This window comes from Lineus longissimus, chromosome 8 (genome assembly GCF_910592395.1).
Source record: "Lineus longissimus chromosome 8, tnLinLong1.2, whole genome shotgun sequence".
Classification (NCBI taxonomy): domain Eukaryota; kingdom Metazoa; phylum Nemertea; class Pilidiophora; order Heteronemertea; family Lineidae; genus Lineus; species Lineus longissimus.
The window spans coordinates 4,829,561-4,848,945 of NC_088315.1; the positions used below are offsets into that span (position 1 = coordinate 4,829,561).

General features: G+C 41.6%; 1 protein-coding gene across 5 annotated transcripts; it reads right to left on the minus strand.

Moving 5' to 3' along the window:
• Positions 1-207: 207 nt before the first annotated feature.
• On the minus strand, positions 208-14,450 carry LOC135492008 (cleavage and polyadenylation specificity factor subunit 6-like). Of its 5 annotated transcripts, none has more exons than XM_064778064.1 (14): positions 14,373-14,450; positions 14,019-14,102; positions 13,589-13,788; positions 13,086-13,249; positions 12,304-12,696; positions 10,934-11,077; positions 10,575-10,711; positions 10,173-10,255; positions 9,654-9,728; positions 8,330-8,454; positions 7,894-8,041; positions 7,397-7,669; positions 686-4,148; positions 208-447 (listed from the first exon to the last, which is right to left on the minus strand). In XM_064778064.1, exons 1-12 carry the CDS (start codon positions 14,424-14,426, stop codon positions 7,402-7,404), a joined length of 1,875 nt encoding a protein of 624 aa, XP_064634134.1. In that variant the 5' UTR covers positions 14,427-14,450; the 3' UTR covers positions 208-447; positions 686-4,148; positions 7,397-7,401. The 5 variants fall into 5 exon arrangements, with proteins under 5 accessions (XP_064634134.1, XP_064634133.1, XP_064634131.1 ...); XM_064778063.1 differs by lacking the exon at positions 9,654-9,728 and adding an exon at positions 9,030-9,101 and having other exon boundaries at positions 13,065-13,249; XM_064778061.1 differs by having other exon boundaries at positions 686-762; positions 13,065-13,249.
• Between the last annotated feature and the right edge of the window lie 4,935 nt (positions 14,451-19,385).

Consider the following 19,385-nt stretch of genomic DNA (forward strand, 5'->3'; position numbering starts at 1 on the left):
AATTGACCAATGTACATGTAAATAAATTTGGAACTGTAAATAGATTCATGTAAATAAAGGGTGCCGTGCAACCACATTTTTGACGTTTTGAAGTCCACCCAGTCTGTGACCATATCCCAACAAGTTATCCGTGGCCGACGGGAATTCTCTTCAACTCGGCATTTTATTTGATGCCTCTGGACAAATAACGGATATTTAAGACTGGGATACACAAATATATTTTATTAATGCTGTAAAATAGTACAAAATAAATGCTGTGATAAAATGGACGTTGCTTCCTAAATCTTAGTAGAACGGTTAAAATGGCAGGTTCTTTTGAAAAGCAATGAGCACCTCTGTTCTTGAAACGTCATTAAAAGCTTTGATGATTACACTTGAACATTATCAGCGTTTCCGTCATAAGTCAATGGAAGGGTGGCTTGAAATTGGCTGGATTGCTGGTTCAATCTGAAAAGACAAAGAATGTGCGAGAAAAGATTTATAATGTGGTTACTGGACATGTCAATTGCAAAATGACAAGGTAGGTCTACAAAAAAACTAAACTCAAAAACGTCAGATGCTAGCAGTTTCATAGGAATTAACTCATTGACTGGGAGGTGATATAATGGGACTGATATCACATTCAGACATTGAGGATTGGGCCACTCTGATTAGGTTAATATCAACAGTGGGTATGCAAGCTTACCTGTAATGAAACAAGTTGGATTTGTTATTTGGTGTGTGTAAGCACCAACCAATGACATCAGATATCACCTCACCAGGCTGAAATCAGAAAGCAAGGCAATGTTCAGGCAACGAGATTTAAAATGGTAAGCAGTCTGCTCCAGTGTTGTGTGCGACACAATATTAAACAATTTACACAGGGAAAGACATCAATGAGGTTTCATTAAATCCCAAAGGCAGTATTCCACAATTGGCATCAAAGTGTCAAAGACTAGCATACATGGAAAGTGAAATTTAAACATATTACTAATATCTGATTGCAGGCAACTACTTCTTTGGTTGAATTCTAGTCAAAGTATATGCAAGGCCTCTAAAAATCTTGTGTTCTCAGTTGTAATTAATACATGTACATATCCATGGCCACTACAATAGTATGCCATCTACATTCAATTTGGCGACACAAGACTTAGGAAGGTATTTTCTTCGGACAAAGCTTTCGTCGGCATATATAACAAGCATTGAAGATGTGAGATCACCTAACTATCCCATTAAAACATAATTTTTCTGCAAGATAGGATATCATCTTTAAATGATCCCATCTGACACTTGTACAGCATTTCGTTTCTTGTAATAATTAGTGCACATCATATGACAACCAGTTGAATTGAATGTTGACTTAATAATAATATTGACATTATGAGAACATGATTAATTAGTTATAAAGCGGAACGCATACTTGCAAATTTATCTTAGTGACAATCACAACATTGATATACTTGAAGTAAAGAAAGGAGAAAACGGCCTAATGCTTATCAAACCAGTTTGTACTGCTAAAATGTGTTAAAAACAGCAGGTGACATTCAAAACTTTATACACCCATTGAAGTTGTTTTCATCATTTACATTAACCTTGGCGATTCTGTGACTGTTTCTCATATAACAGAAGTTTCAATTAGCAAGGACATCTACATGTACTTCTCGGAAGGGTTCAAATACAACCAAAACATGTTGTCCATCATAATAGAACTAGCAACAAACATTCTTTATGCGATGACTAAATTATATCAATAAGAGATACTGAGAAAAAAGGTAATATCCAATAGTAAATAGTACAATTACTTTCGAGCCAAACTATTTTGACTAATTCACTCTGTAACCTGTGACCTCGTCACAATCAACGTGTGGTGGCGACGTGGACTAATATTTCAAAATGGCAACGATGAAAGTCATAACAAGGACTATATTCTCACATAGACCCTCTAATATTTAGAGTGGGGTTTTGGCTAATCACCCTAAAATCGCTTTATACCGGTGAGAGTGACATGCAAGATCTACTTCATTTCTTTCCCAATACCTGAGCAACTAATACAAGGGACTACCAAAATGTATGTGATAGCAAAAATAAATGAAGACTCAGATTTCTACTCCATTGCTATCTCCAGGGCTGGAATATTGGAAAGCAAGTCAGCTTAGCTTACAATATACAACCATAACGCATTGTTGACGAGTCGTTTCATGGACAATAATAATGTACACTAAACGACATGTCAACATGCTGTTATGTGCCAAATGCTTTCAAACAACCTGGCGCTGAGGAATGATACAGTCACTTGGAGTACCCCTAAATGTGACACAATTGCAAATTTTAACAAGATTATCATCCACAGATAAAGTGTATGGTACCTTTTTCTGCAGTAGATTATGAACGAAACTTGAATGATCTCATCAACCCAAATTACAGAACTCAAAGACACCTTACAATAAGTTTTTGTACGAGAACAGAGTTCTCCTAACATTTGGGACCAACTTGGGGTACCCTTTTTTGAGAAAGATGAGGACACTGTTAATTGGGTTGATGAGAACAGAATGTTTATCAAAATTACCTACTAATATAACACCATGTACAAAGTGATTTTTACCTGAACTTCTCTTCAAGAATGTTGCACATCGGGTCTTTATTCTTTCGCATCACTTTTGTGATTCCTAGCGTATTTAGTGAAGAAATTGCGATTAAGACATGCATAGGTAACATATACACTACCATATTCATGTACACCTATGGACAAAATGAAAATTGGGCGAAGTCAACAGGACTTTATCCTATCCTGAGAAAGCTTATCTTTTCACAAGCTTCAAAAGTTAACAGTGGAACTGAAACCTCTGTATCAAGGACACCTTGTCCTAAATCGAGAGGTGCGACTACAAAGTCACAGTGGTCAACATGAGAGGAAACTACCAGTTTTGGAGGAAGAATGAGACGTTTAAATGATAGAGGGCGCCCTGCTATCTGAGGTGTGTCTTTAATGTTTGAAGCTTGTGAAAAAACAAGAAACACAGTTTGACAAACATTCTTGGGCACCGAGTGAGAATGATTATGCTTATAAAGCATGCATTACATCGTTTCCTGTGGTATGGAGTTGTTGATAAAACCATACCTAAACCACAGGCATTTTGCTGGAACAACTGTTTGGCCTAAGGTTTGGGCTCCAACTTACTGCCGCAATAACATGTCAAGCCAGTTCCCACACCAGCGAATACAACACAAGTAAGACCAGTCTACCTCAAGGCCTCTGTTTTCACCAGAAGCATGTATTCTTTTAGTTTTCCACATATAAAATAACTCCAAATTTACAGACAACTGACATTGCAATTGTTTCCTAATTCATATTGAAACTTAAACGCCTCATGCGAAAACAGGAGGATGTACAGAATACCAATACAAGTTTTGGTGTTTCAGCATAGACCCAAAGCTGTGGAAAGACACATTATCTGCTCCTACCATCACTTTGAAAGGCTCAAGTGACTTTCAGTTACCGAGGACACAAATAGGTCAGGAACCATCCCATGAACACTTTAGGTAAGACAACTGGCAGTTGAACAAAACTATTTTGAGTACAAAGTTCCAAGTTTTGTGAAAGTGCTACTGGATGAAATATGCAAAACGCGAAAAATGGATTTCACTTCAAATCAACCCAAGTTAAAAATGGAAAAATAACAACGCGTTTAAGACAAAACACATTCATTTTAATTGACAGCTTGAAGCACTACAGTTTTATTGGGACCAAAAACGCGAAAAAAGGTACGATAGCTGCAGCGCGATTAAAACAGTAAAACGTCGGTGAATCCAATTAATGAAGTATACTTAGTAATCCCACGCTGCGTGAAGAAATCTAACAATGATAATCCTAAAATGACGCTGATTTTCCATCTCTATTCTCTTCTCTTCCACTCCTCTCTCCCTCCATCTCTTATCCATCCTGAGTTCTTTTCAATTCACTTGATCCTGCAGCCACTTTGACCACCTCTTTCTCCAATTCCATGCAATCCATGATTTCTCTAATCCATGATATTTGTACAACTCGAAGTGTTTACATAACAAAGTTCACACAATGTTTATAATCTATACGTACATGACTTTAGTGCTACGCTTACAATTTACACCGTTGTGGATATTACAATAAAGATAGAGTAGCCCTTGTATTTCACCTAGAAAGGACAGAAAGGTAAAACATTAGTTTTGATTAAAATGCGACTTATACAGTTGGTGAGCAACTAATAAATGGAAATACATGATAAATATCTCCAGACGGATATCTGCCCTTTCTTCTTGATCTCTCAGCAATCTGAATACAAAGGAAAAATTTCAATAAGTCTCTATGAATACCCAGTTTTAGATAAGAGAGGTCGCACACTGCCTGACTCAGGACTCTGAGGTGATTGTGACTGTTGGACCTGGGAAAACAATCAGTCATGTCATTACAAGTGGAAAAGACCCATTCAAACTTCTTTTCAACATCACACGTTTTAAAGGTGACTTTGAATTGACCTCGTAGTGGGAGTCGGGACAATGTACAACCTCTCCAATATCACCAAATAAACCAGGGAGTGGTTAAACCAGTGGCTAATGCATGAAACATTGATGTTGGTGAAATGAACAGAGACATGTAAACACAACCTTTGTGGGACCGCTCAGCAAAATTCTTTAGCATTATAATAGTCATCTGAGGAAAATCACACATTGCAACTGACAAAACCATTCCCATGTTACCAGAAACCAGAAATGCATTCAATGTGACGTGGCGAAATTAATGGTTCAAACTATTCGATTTCAGCAACAATAATTGCACACAACAACACGCAGAAGCCATGTTTTCAGACCACCATCAAATGACAACAAATGCGTCTCTCATCTGCAGGTTAAACCAGCTATCACTAGGTTTAATCTTGATCCGAGGTCTCAAGGATTGCAAAATTTTCCCTTCACGGAGAGAGCTTGAGCAAAGGCAGTGGTCAGAACCATGACGGGCTTAATTTAACTTTCAAATAAAAGAACTTGTGAAGATGAATGTTGAATAAACTGTACATTCATGAACATAGATCATAAGTGTTCATCCTGAGGAAATCCGGGGTTTATGTTCACTTTCCTGCCCTTCACACGGGACCAGGTACCGCAAACACCACCCCCCCCCCGATTTCCTCAGGATGATGAATGTCCTACTCCTGCAACACATGACTTGCAACAACTGCTGGAAGCCACATGACATAGTCATTCCACAAAATGGTTTATCATACATAACTTCCGTAAGAAGCCATGGGCAAAGCAATTGCAGTCAAGTTTTTATAATACACATTATCTAAGTTCTAACTAATCTTTCCTAAACCACTCATCAGGAAAAACCATACTCGAACTACCTACATGTAAATCATACTGTGCCCAGCACGCATTTTACATGTGCAGCATTTGAGTTTGCAACCGACAAAGCAGAATTTACGAGTGATGGCCTTTAGCCAGGAAACGCTCAAGATCACAAGTCTAGGGGGTAACACTGGGCAAAGGCCATTCATGACATTTGTCACACTGCACTGAATGGTTAACCATTTAAAGAGATAAAAGTTTGAACACGCATTTATTGAACTATACACAGAAATAAATAGGTTATGATGGGAGAAGTTAATTCACAGGGTGATGACTGATGAATGTTGCGAGCTCCTGAAAAGGCCTAAAAACTTGTGAGATTAAGTACAATACACAATGAACCGTTATGTACATGTAATTCAAGAATATCAATGGCAACTGATTCAAAGACATGGAATAACTTTTATACATTTGCAGGCGATGATACAGGATCTCTAAGAAAGAATGCACTCTTCCTTGTATCATTTCTACCCATCATAAACAGCAAGATTGTTTTTGGTCTCAAACAGTTCAAGTGGCAGTCCACCAGTTCACAAATCAGTCAACAATGACATTCTGTTAAGGACAAATGCATATTTTCTGAGACATCTTGTACCTGTAACTGCATTTTGTATCAATTCAGGGAATCGACTGACCAAGAATTTCTATCGTATACAACATGTTTAGCAACGCCCCATTTTGATTGAGTTTACAATACATTATCACCCCATTGAATATGGGATGGCAATCAAAGTTATTGATGTCAATGAGATTGCTGTTTCCAGCATGTAGTGTAAGCTATTAGGTGCACTCTCTTACAGAGTGAAGCAAAAAGCATATCAACAGCACAGACACGACAGACAATAATCAAACAAGACCAAATCGACAATCAAATACATTTTTTTCATTTCAGCTCAGGGCAGAGCACAACAGGCCAAGAAGATGGCTCAAGTGAAAATCATTATTTCTATCTTATCATTCCTTCAAGTTCATGAAGTGAGCCTGCTGGAGTTCCTAAGAACACATATTTATGTAGCACAGAAAAAAATAAACGCTGCATTTACTCTCAATATCATCACAACCAAAAAACTTATATTATTGGATAGCTGACTGATTTTGACTAAAAATTGATGTTTTGCCTTTTTGGCAAAGCACTTTAGTTTAGATAAAAAATAACACAAAATCCAAACACTAATTCTAATCTAATGGACAGATGTCGCACCAAGCTCACAGGCACAACAGAGCATGAAATATTCAACCTCTTATTACTAAAACTTTACACGCAGGTCTTCTTATTCATACAAATCCTACGCCCAACTCCTGTTTCAAATACAACTTTCTATCCATATATTATTACCAGAGTTACTTTTATCTATCAAAACAGGCGTAAATAATCAAACTGCATCGAGAATGGACTGAAAGGCCAAGCATTTCTGTATCAAGCAGCTTATTCATGACATACCCTTATTCAGTTATTGTAATACACAATCATCTCATTGCGTGCCTGCGCAAAGAAATTTGTCATCTGCTCCCCACCATCTGCTCAGCAGCATCTCAACATTAAGATACATGTAACTGGAATTATCAGATGATAATGGGTCCAGTCCAACACTTCACAGAATTGCTGGGCCTTCCACTTCAAGCTCAATATGTATCATGATTCAAATGATCATCAATGCCAACAAACTATATTTTTGGATGACTATTGAAAAATTTACCCAGGTTTTCAAGAACAAGTCTGTTTTTAATTCAAAGGGAGAATATAGGCACAAAAATTCGAGAATATTTTTCATTGAAAATCAGCCCTCACTAAGGAGTCAAATTCAACCAAAATGACAAATTTGCGACCAAATTTGGCACTCACTAGAAATATGGCTCCCCTTACTTGCCACCCCTGTGCATATATTTTACCTTTTATGACAAATGACACCAACATGAATAGTAAATGCATAAATTGTTCACATCACTGTTCGAGTTGCATTCAAAAGACTCAGAACATCTCCACCAACCCAATAATTTGTTCAGATCTCTACTTTTCCCACCCTAATTTCCTACATACCTCGCTCAATGTCTTCTGCTACTGCTACTAGTACTGTAGCGCTCACTATCTCGCTCCCGATCACGCTCTCGATCGCGATCACCGTCTCTATGGCGACTACTCCTCTCCTCGTGGTAACGTTCGCTACGTTCACTGCGATCACGACTACGCGTGCTCGCTTTTTCACGTTCGCGACTCCTTGAGCGATGCCTGCTGCGTTTCTCGCGGTCATCATGACGATCGCGTTCACGTTCGCGTGACCATGACCTTGAACGTCGATCTCGGGAACTCACTCTGGATACAGAGAAAAGAACATAAATCCATCATTTTATTTTATGCAATCAGGAATAAACTTAATAATCATGTGGTACCCAAAATAATGTGAAGCACTTGGAGCGATGAAACTGCATTAGATAGAAGTCTCAGTAGACACAATTAGCTTTCAAGTGCACTTCAATCTTACAACAACAACACTTGCAATAACTCCAACTCATAGCAATACCAAAACGATCACTTACTCTGACCCATATAATTTGGACTCGACTCCATGTAGAGTATCCTGGAGTGACGTGATGCAGATCTTACACCTGTCATCGTTGGCAATCTTTGACTGTTTGATCAACGAGATGGCAGTAACCAGCGTCTCAATCGCACTCGCGTATTTTCCTACAAGGAATGAAAACTGTTGTGAGAACTAGCTTAAGAATGGTCTTGGTGAAAACTAATTAGTTAATTTACACCTCCTCTTACAATTAGTTAGTATCTATTGCTAAACAATGTACCTCAACCAAGTCCAAAATCTTAAGGTTTGAGATAGCTAGGTCAAGACATCAATATTTCAACTTGCAGTGCATGCCCTTTTTCTCAAAACCTCAAAACTGACAACCTGTGCTCTTTTGCAACAAATTTGGAGGCGAGCTGCTATCACAATACTCATTTATGAGTAGACTTTACCTTGTCTTGCATCCTTGACCACCTTGTCTATTGCACTGCGCATAATCGTTTTATTCTGCTCAAGCATGTCTTCAAACTCTTGTTCGGTGACAGATGGTGTCAGTGGATCACGGTCACGATCATGTCTGGAATGAAGATCTTTGTTGTTATCACGCTAAACTAAGGGAAGACGTGAAGTTATGCGGTAGACGTGCCATCTAGTGTACTATGATACTTCTCTGCCAATACTGTAAACCATTGTATTTCTGTCGCCCAAGAGAACACTTGCAAACTGATCAGCCTAGCAATTACAAGCGTTGTAACAGGTTTTTTATATCCCATCGGAGAAATTGACATTAATAACACACTATCTTCACCTGTGATGTACAAGTAGCATCATTGTCAACTTATGGCTTATAATAAAAGATTGAAAACGGGCATAAAATAACTTTCTGATAACAACAGAGCAACATGCAATTCAAAAAAACAACACAAAAATGAATTGAAAAGAAAAAAATATTCAATGCCCACTTGCACTGGTTACAGGTTTCACAGGAAGAATGTATGGGCCAGTTTTTCTGGAGGCTAATTTCCATCAAGCAGAATGTAGAGTTGTCGCATTCAGTTTTTAGGCTCTTTGGTACATTCTTACTGAAACTTGTAGAAACCAGAATGAAGTTAGAACTTTAAAAAAAGCGCATGTTGGTAGTTGGACACTCACAAACTTGTGTGGCTGCTTCCATTACTCATAGATGAAGACCGGGAGGGAGGGAACGATTTATGACTACTGTTACTGTACAAAAATAGATGACAAGACTTAAAACCAGGTAATTAAGACATGACACAGCAACTAAGATCCTAGTTTGCCGCATGACAGAACAGAAACACTTAGCATGATGATGAAGAGACGCATCGCAACCGAGGCATTCCCCGCCTTCTGCCACTACAGGAAGAAATAAAAACAATGTGCTAAAAGCAACGCACTAAAAAGCAATGCCACACACACAAACATGCTTCATAGGCATGAGCTATTTGGTCTGTCTAAATTGTTTAGCCACACGTGTTGTTTACAAGTACTTGCTTTTATAAAAGCATGGGAAAGTCCAAGATATCGATAAACATTTGCAGAGGAGACTAAGGCAAATTAAGCACAGCATGATTTAATTCTGTATTTGTTCTTGTGCAAAAACATTCAAAACCTGTTTTGGCAACAATCAAGCCAAAACATGAAACAACCATTAGTTGAGTTTTTCCGGCAATGCTAGCTAACACAATCCTCTGGACATTCAGGATGTTTTGGACCTGTGGCAATGTAGACAGACTTGTTACAACACCCAGCACCTACCTCTCTGGGACTGCTGCCCGATCATACGGGTCACCCGTATAAGTTGCCACAGGACGACCATACGCATCTACGGTGCTGGCATTGAACAGAAATGACACCACTATAAAGGAGCCAGCTGCTGGCGAAGCTTAGGCACAAGTGGCAAGTGAAAACAAACATTGACCCTGGCAGACACAGTGAACAGTTTCAGTACCGACCGTCACTGCATGAAGTGTAGGTAATTCTGCATCTTCTCAAGGTAAGTGCATATGTCCACACAGGTTCCACTTTTCTTGAGGCGCACTCACAGATCGAGTTGCCTTGAAAGGGGTTAGGAGTGGAACAGCAGATTGTTTGTTTTTATGTGGTCTGCACCACAGATTCAACTATCTGGTTCACAATCAGTGAACTGTATAAACACTGAATCTTTCTGCCACACAAGTAGATAAGACTTGACTGGCAGAAAGTCAACATTTTGGGTATGATCTGACACACTAAAACATCTTTGTCACACAGCATATCTGCTACCATGTCACTCACCTTTCTGGAGGAGGCCTGTGCGCATACGGATCGCTCGGGTAGGACACTGGCGGTGGTCGGCCATAGGGATCTGGCTGAACAGGCTGAAAGTGATGTAATAAAGGATGAGGCTCTGTTTAATGTGGATGCCAAAATAACCATTACTAACATTTACGCATTTCAAATGACCAACAGTTTTATCTGCTTCGAATCAAAATGGTATTATGAAAACCTTTCAGAAGCAGGTTGATACATGTACATCACTCCTCAGAATGCATAGCATGTGGACTTATGCTACTCCTGATTCAAGTGTGTTTCTTGCCTTCAAAGTTTTCTACCACAGAAGACCACTCATAGCTCAATTCACTTCAAATCGGGTGCACGACACTTATCATATGCCAAGGGGGTTAGCCCTGTACTTACCGGAGGGGCCTGCACTGGTGGTGGTTGTGAAGCCGGGGGAAAGAATGCTGGGTTAACATGTGGCGCTGGTGGCACAACATGTGGGGGTGGTGGACCTTGTGGAGGGGGTCCCATGTGTGGGGGGTGACCAGGGGGACCTGAAACCCAAATAGAAATATAAAATTATTGATAATGCAATTATTTCACAAAACCTGTGCTGGTTGACCCAGAACTATATTGGGTATATTGCACAGTAGAACAGCAGTGTAACCCACTTGGCTCTCAGACTTCTTTATTGCATGCACCATACAATTTTTAATATCATTGTCATTTGACAAGTGGAAACAATTTTTTCAGTCAAACTCGATCATGGATTTTACCTGGCTGTCTGGGTGGTGGTGGCCCAGGGTATGGATTCTGAGGCGGAGGTCCCGGCCTCGGGGGTGGTGGTCCTCCAGGGTGACCAGGTGGTGGACCTCCTGGATGATGATGGTTCGGGGGCGGCCCTCCCGGATGGAATGGCGCTGCAAGAAATCAAAATAAAAAGTTGAATTTCAATGAAAAGGATCATTCAAGGTACACAAAATACATGTAGCAAGAACTCTATCATTCATAGGCAAGTCTATCAAGAGGCATACATTGTATTACCAGGGTACCTTGTTTTTTATAGTAACATGACAACATCTGCCAGACACACCAAAAATTTCAGGGAGCCGACTATTAACTGCAGAAACTCGTAGTCCTTCAGTGTATCTGACTTCGACAATTCTTCGATCGTTTGAAATACATAGTTGGAAGGGGCAAGAACCAACTTCCAGACTCCCTAACTTATAACATTTCTAAAATATCCGTCACCACTGAACACATCAACAGCACCAGAAAGAAATGCAAAAGGAAATGGAGACGACAAGGAGGCTGGGAATGACCGACTTATGTTCCATATCGATCAGCATGTTCATGATAAACTGACACAAAGACCATTTCTTTTTGAACATAGCTCATACCAACAACCAGCACAATACCCATCGCCAATAGGAAATTCACACGTTCGCCACTCTTGCCACAGCTGAACAATTAATGTACTCAGAATCACCATGCAGATCTCCCTTGACATGTAAACATGTAGGAAGCCAACCTTTCAACTCATTACTGTGATAATGAAGCCACTTTTCTTGAGAGCTTTCTGCAGCCCTCGACATTTCTTCCTAAACAGAGGCATATTTTCCTCGACATTTCTTCCTAAACAGAGGCACATTTTCCTTCAATAATTACCGATTCATATAAGCCTATTTTATCCTCTTCCTTAAAATTGGCAAAAGTGGCCAGTTTATGCCCGGTCACAGCACATCCTTCAGCCATCACCTAAACAGTCAAAGCTATCTCTCAACACAACATTGGGGCAAAACTGAACCAACACCGGATTGTATGGAAGGAAAGTGGGCACTGTTTCTCAACCAAATGGCCATGACTTACTAATGCCAGGAGGGGCTGGCTCCGTACCTGAAGGGGTGAGATCATGCAGTGGATGATGAAGAGAAAAAGATAGGAAGTTTCATTTTCTAGACAAAATCAGAAGTTTTCATGTACATGTGAAACACATTTTTTCTCTCCAGATAAGTAAGAGTTTATTTTGTTCAAAGATAGACCTTTTTAGTTCCAGGGGATATCTTATAGACAAAGAACAGCTGTACAAAACACCAGAATATGCTAATTGGAATGGATATTGTCATAATCTAAATGAATCACTTACCCGGTGGCCTGTGGTCCCAGTCTGGCCTTGGGGGTCCTGGAGGAGGTCCTCTTGGGTCCTGCCCTGGGGGTGGTCCTCTAGGTCCACCTGGGGGAGGGCCCCTTGGAGGCATGCCGGGTGGTGGTCCTCCCATATGTCCTGGTGGTGGTGGGCCTGGACGTGGTGGAGGTGGACCTTGATGATGGTGTGGTGGCGGGCCTGGCCTTGGAGGCGGAGGGCCATGAGGACCACCATGGTGCCCTGGTGGTGGGCCGTGATGTTGTGGTGGACCATGGTTATGGTTGTTATGAGGACCAGGAGGGCCTTGTGGACCAGGTGATACTGACGGTCTGGGTCCTCTAGGTACAAATCCACGTCCTCGCCCCATCGATGGACCATTACCCCTCCCGCCATCTGTTGAAATATACGCAGCAAATACAGTCAAAGGATCAGATTACTCAATCCTAAAATATTAAAATCTCGACTGAAGCATATGATTTCTCTTTTCGGTCGGGGCTTCTTTTGTCACATTAACCACACGATACTATGCAACAATGCTAAAAGTAGGAAGCTGTCTTACACCTGAAGAGGCTAGAAAAAGCCTACTGCCTCTTTTTTGTTGAGCCCCCTGATTATCATCATCATGACATTTTATTTCAGGCTGACAGTTAAATGAAGGTGACTTCTACTGTCAGAAATGGCCAACAACTCTAGTACATGTTAAGCCAAGGAGAAAAATAACCATTTGCCCTAGAGTAGAATATCAATAAAACTCAACTCACCGTGGTCCCGGAAAGCCTTACCTGGGCCCTGTTGGTCCGGCTTTCGAGACTGCTGCTCAAACTGATTGAGAGCATTCCTATTACATTGTGTGACTACTGGATTCTGTCCATGGAGCTCTTTTCCTGGCAGGCGGTCCATGACTGTCTTATACGAGGCATCTGACCCCAACGTGACAACGGCAAACCTAGAAATACAAAATTGAACGAAGAATGAAATGAAAGTGCAAAACATGTCAATACTTAAGAGCCAAGATTCTGGAGACCCTTGCGACTGACAAATGCTGTCGTTGATAAAGAGGAGTCCTGATAACAGGATCAAGTTCAGTGGAAACAACCGATTTGGGACCAAATACAGAGTCCTTAAATGACAGAGAGGAGTCTTCAGATTCCACTCTAACTGGAAACTCAGCTATCTTACGGAGCGGAAAGTTGGTAAAAACTATATATTCTGTGAGGATTACCAGCCTCGTCCCAAGACTGCTTTTATGCGAAATGTATGAAATCAATAAAGCCATTTTTCTCACCCCTTGGACTGTCCATTAGCTCTGTTTTCATAAAATTTTATCTCAACCAGATCTGTGACTCCCAAACTGGAGATGGCATCCGTCAAGTTTTGATCCGTTGTCCACCACGTCAGGTTTCCAACATACAATGCAATCCTCTTGCCTGTCCACGCTCCAGTGGGAACTTGTGTTTGCGATGTAGGGGCTGGCTTGGGTGTTGCCTGCAAGTGCAACATGACAGAATTTCAGAAAACTTTACACAGGATATCATATTGAACTTTGAGAGAAGTTTCAAGTAATTAACTTCTCTGTGACAAGACCTTTTGGTGGATTTCACTTTCCCATCTTTTGACCACCAAGATAAACTAGGCCTATTTAATTAAGCGCTACTGATAAACTTCAAACCCGAGTCGGCGAGAGCATCATCATCTGCGGAGTGCTGCATACTTACAACTGGTTCACCCTCACCAGAGGGGGCTGTGATCACATCATCATACAAGTCAATGCCTTCATGATGGTTGAATTCACCTTCTTGCTGCAAGGAAAAAAGTTCCGGTTTAGATCTTGATTCATTTGTTATGATATATGAACTACATTCGCACACTGTGCATTGACTGTACATTCAGTGCAAAATGCACTGGGCATTGATTTGCCCGCGCCGGGAGACAAACAATGGAATGGGCTTCACAAATGCACTGCGTACGGACAAATCTTTACGTGTACGCAAAATATCTTTATATATTTTTATTCTCTATTAATCTCTTATTCTTATTGACGTATTAGTATCATAAATATCAGATCGTGCCTGGTTAAAATCTTCTAAGTTTTCGTAAATATCGATGTCCACGCCGTCAGCCATCTTGATCGAATTTTCCTGCGTGACCACGTGACTTGCCCCTTTTACTGTTTTTTCAATCTGCCGTGAGATGTCGACACCTCCCGCTCTGATAATAATCTTCACGCTAGAGGCGCTGATTTCGTTCCTTAGGTCTCACTAGCCGGTGCGGGGGCCAGGCCTACCTGCTTCCAAAAATGACGCGACGTCATTTCATGCATACCCCTGTTCCAGCGTCTGTAGACTTGGCAGTACCTTACTCTCACACAAACCTATAGTATAGTATATATAGTATATATTTTATTTTATCCTATACATTTATGAATAGCTTGTCTCTTGTAGAATGCATCTGGCCAAGTTTCAACGTCGTCTAGACATACAGTCATGCATAGACTGATGCAGCACAATGCATGAGACACCCTGTATGTTAACGCAAATTTGAAAAATTTCACCTCCATGCCCAATTTCATACACATCTACTCAGGAAAACTTTATTGTCATACAACAGCTGTAGTATTTATACGATTTGGTACAATCGTTTCCAACCAGTCTCCAATTTCCGGGCCCCTTTCCTATTCCTTCATCATAAATGACCGTTATGACATAATTTATTTGTCAATTTTCCACGGCTGGCATACTCAAACAAGGGGCGTTATTCATTGAAAGATGAATGGCATGATCAGTGGCCTGTGATCAACTGAACTTTTTTAGAGCTTGATGATAGGGCCTACTATCTTTGCAAACGGTTAGGCCCATGCGCGAGATGGAGAAAAAAAGATCGCACGTCGCGATATGTGCCCCATTATTGATAATTTGCCTTAAAAGGGCCCCCAGCCTATCAGAAAAGTCAGACCGGCAAAGAAACACACCACGTGTCTGACGGCGGGAGAAAAAGCCCGCCGATTTCGCCCAGAGCGCAAAGCGCTGCGCGCACTGGAGCGTATTGTTAGAAAAATAGACGTCGGGCGTTCTCTAGGATGCAAAATGGATGCCGAGCATTCTTTCCAAACAACTTTTTCTCAGTAATTTGACTCCCACAATTCAATGAATTTCATAACAGTCGAAATGAATCGTCTTACAATGCCGAAGCGATCCACCGTATCGGCGGCAGGTGATGTTGAAGCGTTAATGAAAAGACCGAATCCCGGTGTCCCACCGAATGGATTGCCGATATGGGAAAAGCTACCGTTGGATGCAAAATTGCCGGTGGTGGCATCACCCAAAAATGCTATAATTCTTTACACAACTAATCTTTGTGAAAAGGTAAATCAATTACTTGTTTGTGAATTTTTCAGTGTAATGGCAAACGACATTATGCTCTGCAAAGATTCAGCCATACTTTTCAGTTAATCAGTAGGCCCTAAACTACAATGTGTATTCTTTGTTCATTTGTAGATTCACAAAAGTAGCAGAGACCACGATTTCATTTTACACGATCCAGATGCAAGGTTCCTGTCAAACAATTACCAGACTCTCCACGACCCTCACTTGCGGTCTCACCTCTGCCAGAAGCGGATGAAAAAGCGCCTCTACCGGGGAGGTTTCATAACCAAGAATGGCAAAGTGCTGTGCACTCTGAAGGAGTTTAATCAATATCGCCAGTATCTCAGGAGAATTCACCTCGAGGCATTGTCATATGACAGACAAAAGAAGGTACTGCACAGCTAGGGCCATCATAATTTCCCGGAGACCAGATAGTTGTCTCATTCAGATAATTCCATTTATTAAATCTCAGCGGTATCCACTGCCAGTGCGCAACAAGTGGAGAACCTGTATGGAAAAGTGAAGGATATATCTAATCTCTTTTTTCATTTCCTTTCATGGGCGAAATGACCATTTTGTAATTTTGTTATTTCCATAGGATGAGGAACTCCGCGCCAGGAATGGTGGGCAGAAGCCCAACCAAGTGGCAGCAGGCGGCGCCAGCATCCACAAGTCCAGAGAGCTCAAGGTCAGGGAAATCAGAAAGAGGCTCAAGGAACAATATGAAGGAGATAAAGAAAGGTGGGGTCTGACATATTTTGAATTAGTTTTTGTTGTTGTGAATATACATAGTATTTTGTCTTCAGTTACCTAAGTTGGTCCTGTCGCAACAATTGCTGGCTGGTCCGAGCGCCATGCCACCCAGCAAACAAAATAAAAGAGGCAAACTACATGTAGTTGGCACCAGTTTTGCGGAGACATAGGAGTCCCTTTAATATTTCAGATACAAGAAGATCATGCTTGATCACGAAGCGCGGAGGGAGAGGATCACTAACGAGAAGATCAACAAAATGACGGAACACGAGCACAAGCGCATTGCAGAGCGGGCGCGGAGAGAGGCTGTGATTAAGAAACAGGAAATGGAGGTAGAGTTCAAAAACCCGAGGACCGTTTTAAATGGTGTAAACAGCATTGAAAGTCCTTGGATTATAGAGTGTCCCGGGAAGAGCCAATGAATTTTGAATCTCCGAGGTGGTTCAAAAAAGCGTGTCAAGATCCCTCAACCTGTCACCTCAAAATAGGGAAGGACACTTTTTCGGCGGGCAATTAGACTGCTTTGCTGACTCTATCCCACATACATACATGTAGCGTACCTAGTGAGCGAATTCAGTCTTGGGGACACACGGCGCGTTTACTTTAAAATGTCTCTGTTTCCAGGAAAGCCGCCGGAAGATGCACATACATCGTAAGTGGATGATTGAGGACGAAATGCGACGTGCACGGGCGGATGAAAGGCGGTTGAATCGAGAGATCACGCTCCAGAACCAGCTGGAGGAGGCCTGGGAACAGAGAAAAGAGATCCAGCAACAGCGCATCCTCGATGAGGAGACGGCCAGGCAGAGTGAGGACGAAAAACGCAAGAAGAATATACACGATCGGGAGACGAGTATCATGAAGCAGCGCAAGAAACGGGACGGTAAGAATGACGGCCCGGTAGCAGAAGTCAGGGAGTATTGTCAAATCAGAGATGTCAAGTTCGGTCCCCGACATGCTCATTAGAAATGAACCAATCTGGAGGCCCTTTTTGTGGATAGTTTTTGTCAACTTTGCTTTAAGAATATGCAGTGAAGGAAAGGTCTATGCCTTTCGTCGTCGTTGTGGCGAAGGACGCAACGACGACTCGTGTGCTATTCATTCTGCTTTTATTTGGATAGTGACTCTTTTCAACTTTCAAGCTTAGAAAATATTCTTTCAACTGATTTCAGCCGTTTTCCACAAGATGCAAGAGCAGACTAAGAAGGAGCGGGATAAGAAGGAGGCGATCTACCGACAGCGGCTGGACAAAGAGATAGAGAGGAGGCGGGCGGAAAGGGCCGCCAAAATGAGGAAGAAGTCGCGCCGAACCAGCACTGGTCCGCAGAGCGAATGGAAGCTTAAGGAGGCGCTCACGAAAGGTGCGCTATATTTTAAGATATCATCCTCCAGAAGAACTCGTTCAAGTTGGATATATTTGGACAGTGTATATTTTGTCCGAGTTAGGAAATATCTAAGCACGCAATCGAGATGTTGGCGAGATTGAAGCTAATAATGGCGAGTCCGAATTACACGCGAGGAGTGTATTTCCAAATTGCTTTTTTTCATCTTCTTCGTTTTTCTCAAATATATTGCGGTATATTTCAGAGCATGCACCGCTAATGGGTACTGGCAAGCCGCTCAGAAAGTACTCAAAGGAGGAGCTGGGCGTGGCAGACCTGAGAGGCGCAAGGTTCAGCAAAGAGTGCATTATTGAAAAGGAAAAGGTAGGCAACTGCGTCCGATTGTTAGAACAAGTTATGCCCCTGACTTTGCGTCGACTGCACTATTCCACTCTCCGGTGAAGATGCTAAATAACGATTAATTCTAACCTTGTCGTCATTGAAAAAGAAATCCGCTTTCCTCGTCGATTCACAGAAACAGAAGCATTTGGAAGAGGAAATGCGGGAGTTTGTTTGGATTCTCGGAATGTGGCAAAATTGTCGCTTGGTTGTAAATGACTGATGCGTTTCAAAGGTCAACCTCCGAGATCTGCGTTATCATTCCCTGTACATCGTAATGCACAAATATTAATTAGACTATGTGGTTTTCAAGAAACCTCCCAACAGGTGCAACTTTGCCTGCCTTCTATTGCCGTTCGAAACAAAAGCAGACGACAACGACATTCCGCTTGGAGCGCCAGTTGTCAACAAACGTCTGGAATACCTCCAGCGCGACATTCAGCCCAAACAGTCGGTTAGCAACATCAACTTACAACTCATAGCAACAGAAGAGGCGGAGGACGAAGAACCCAGTGAAGGCGAGAGTCCGCCCGTCAGCGAGCCAGTCCCTTTGATGATCAAGAACAAGTCAGGATCTTGCATAGAAAATTTCCAGGAGAATTTTAACGCGGTCACCAGAAAACTTTCCGGGAGCCTGGAGTCGCTTGCGTCGTTCGTCGTCGATTGGACAATTAATATTGCACAGATGGTAGGTGGCTGTGTCAAAAATAACAATTTCTTTAACACATTCTTTCCGTTGATGACTCCAGTCACCAGATCAGAAAAAAGAAACGAAAGTAATCCCACTCATTTAGCCGAAACGATTTTACTTCTCCCACGTCATTCTCCGGAGACCCTGGCCCTCATTATCTCACTAAAGTCAATGCCACCATTTGCTTTCACAGATCGTACATCCGGGCACATCTCTCAGCACATCCCTGTGCAGCCAGTGTGAGAATGACCTAATGCTAGCGTACAGCCCCTCGGGACAGTCGCCGTACTCACGACCAGAGAGCCCAACACACTCTCCTTCTGAGGAGGACCGTATGCAAAAGGCTCTACAACGTAAGTACGATATTCAGATTTGAGATGACTTCATAAAGGGCATAAAAAGCGCTTACCTGATAAAACCCCTGTTTGCCACCATGCACCGCCACGTTTAATGTCATACTTGTAATTCTGATCGCTCTCGAGGTGGTTTCGAACTTCGGGAGAAGTCATGGCCCTGCACGAAGCCAAGTTTGTATGAAAAACTATAGCAGTCTTT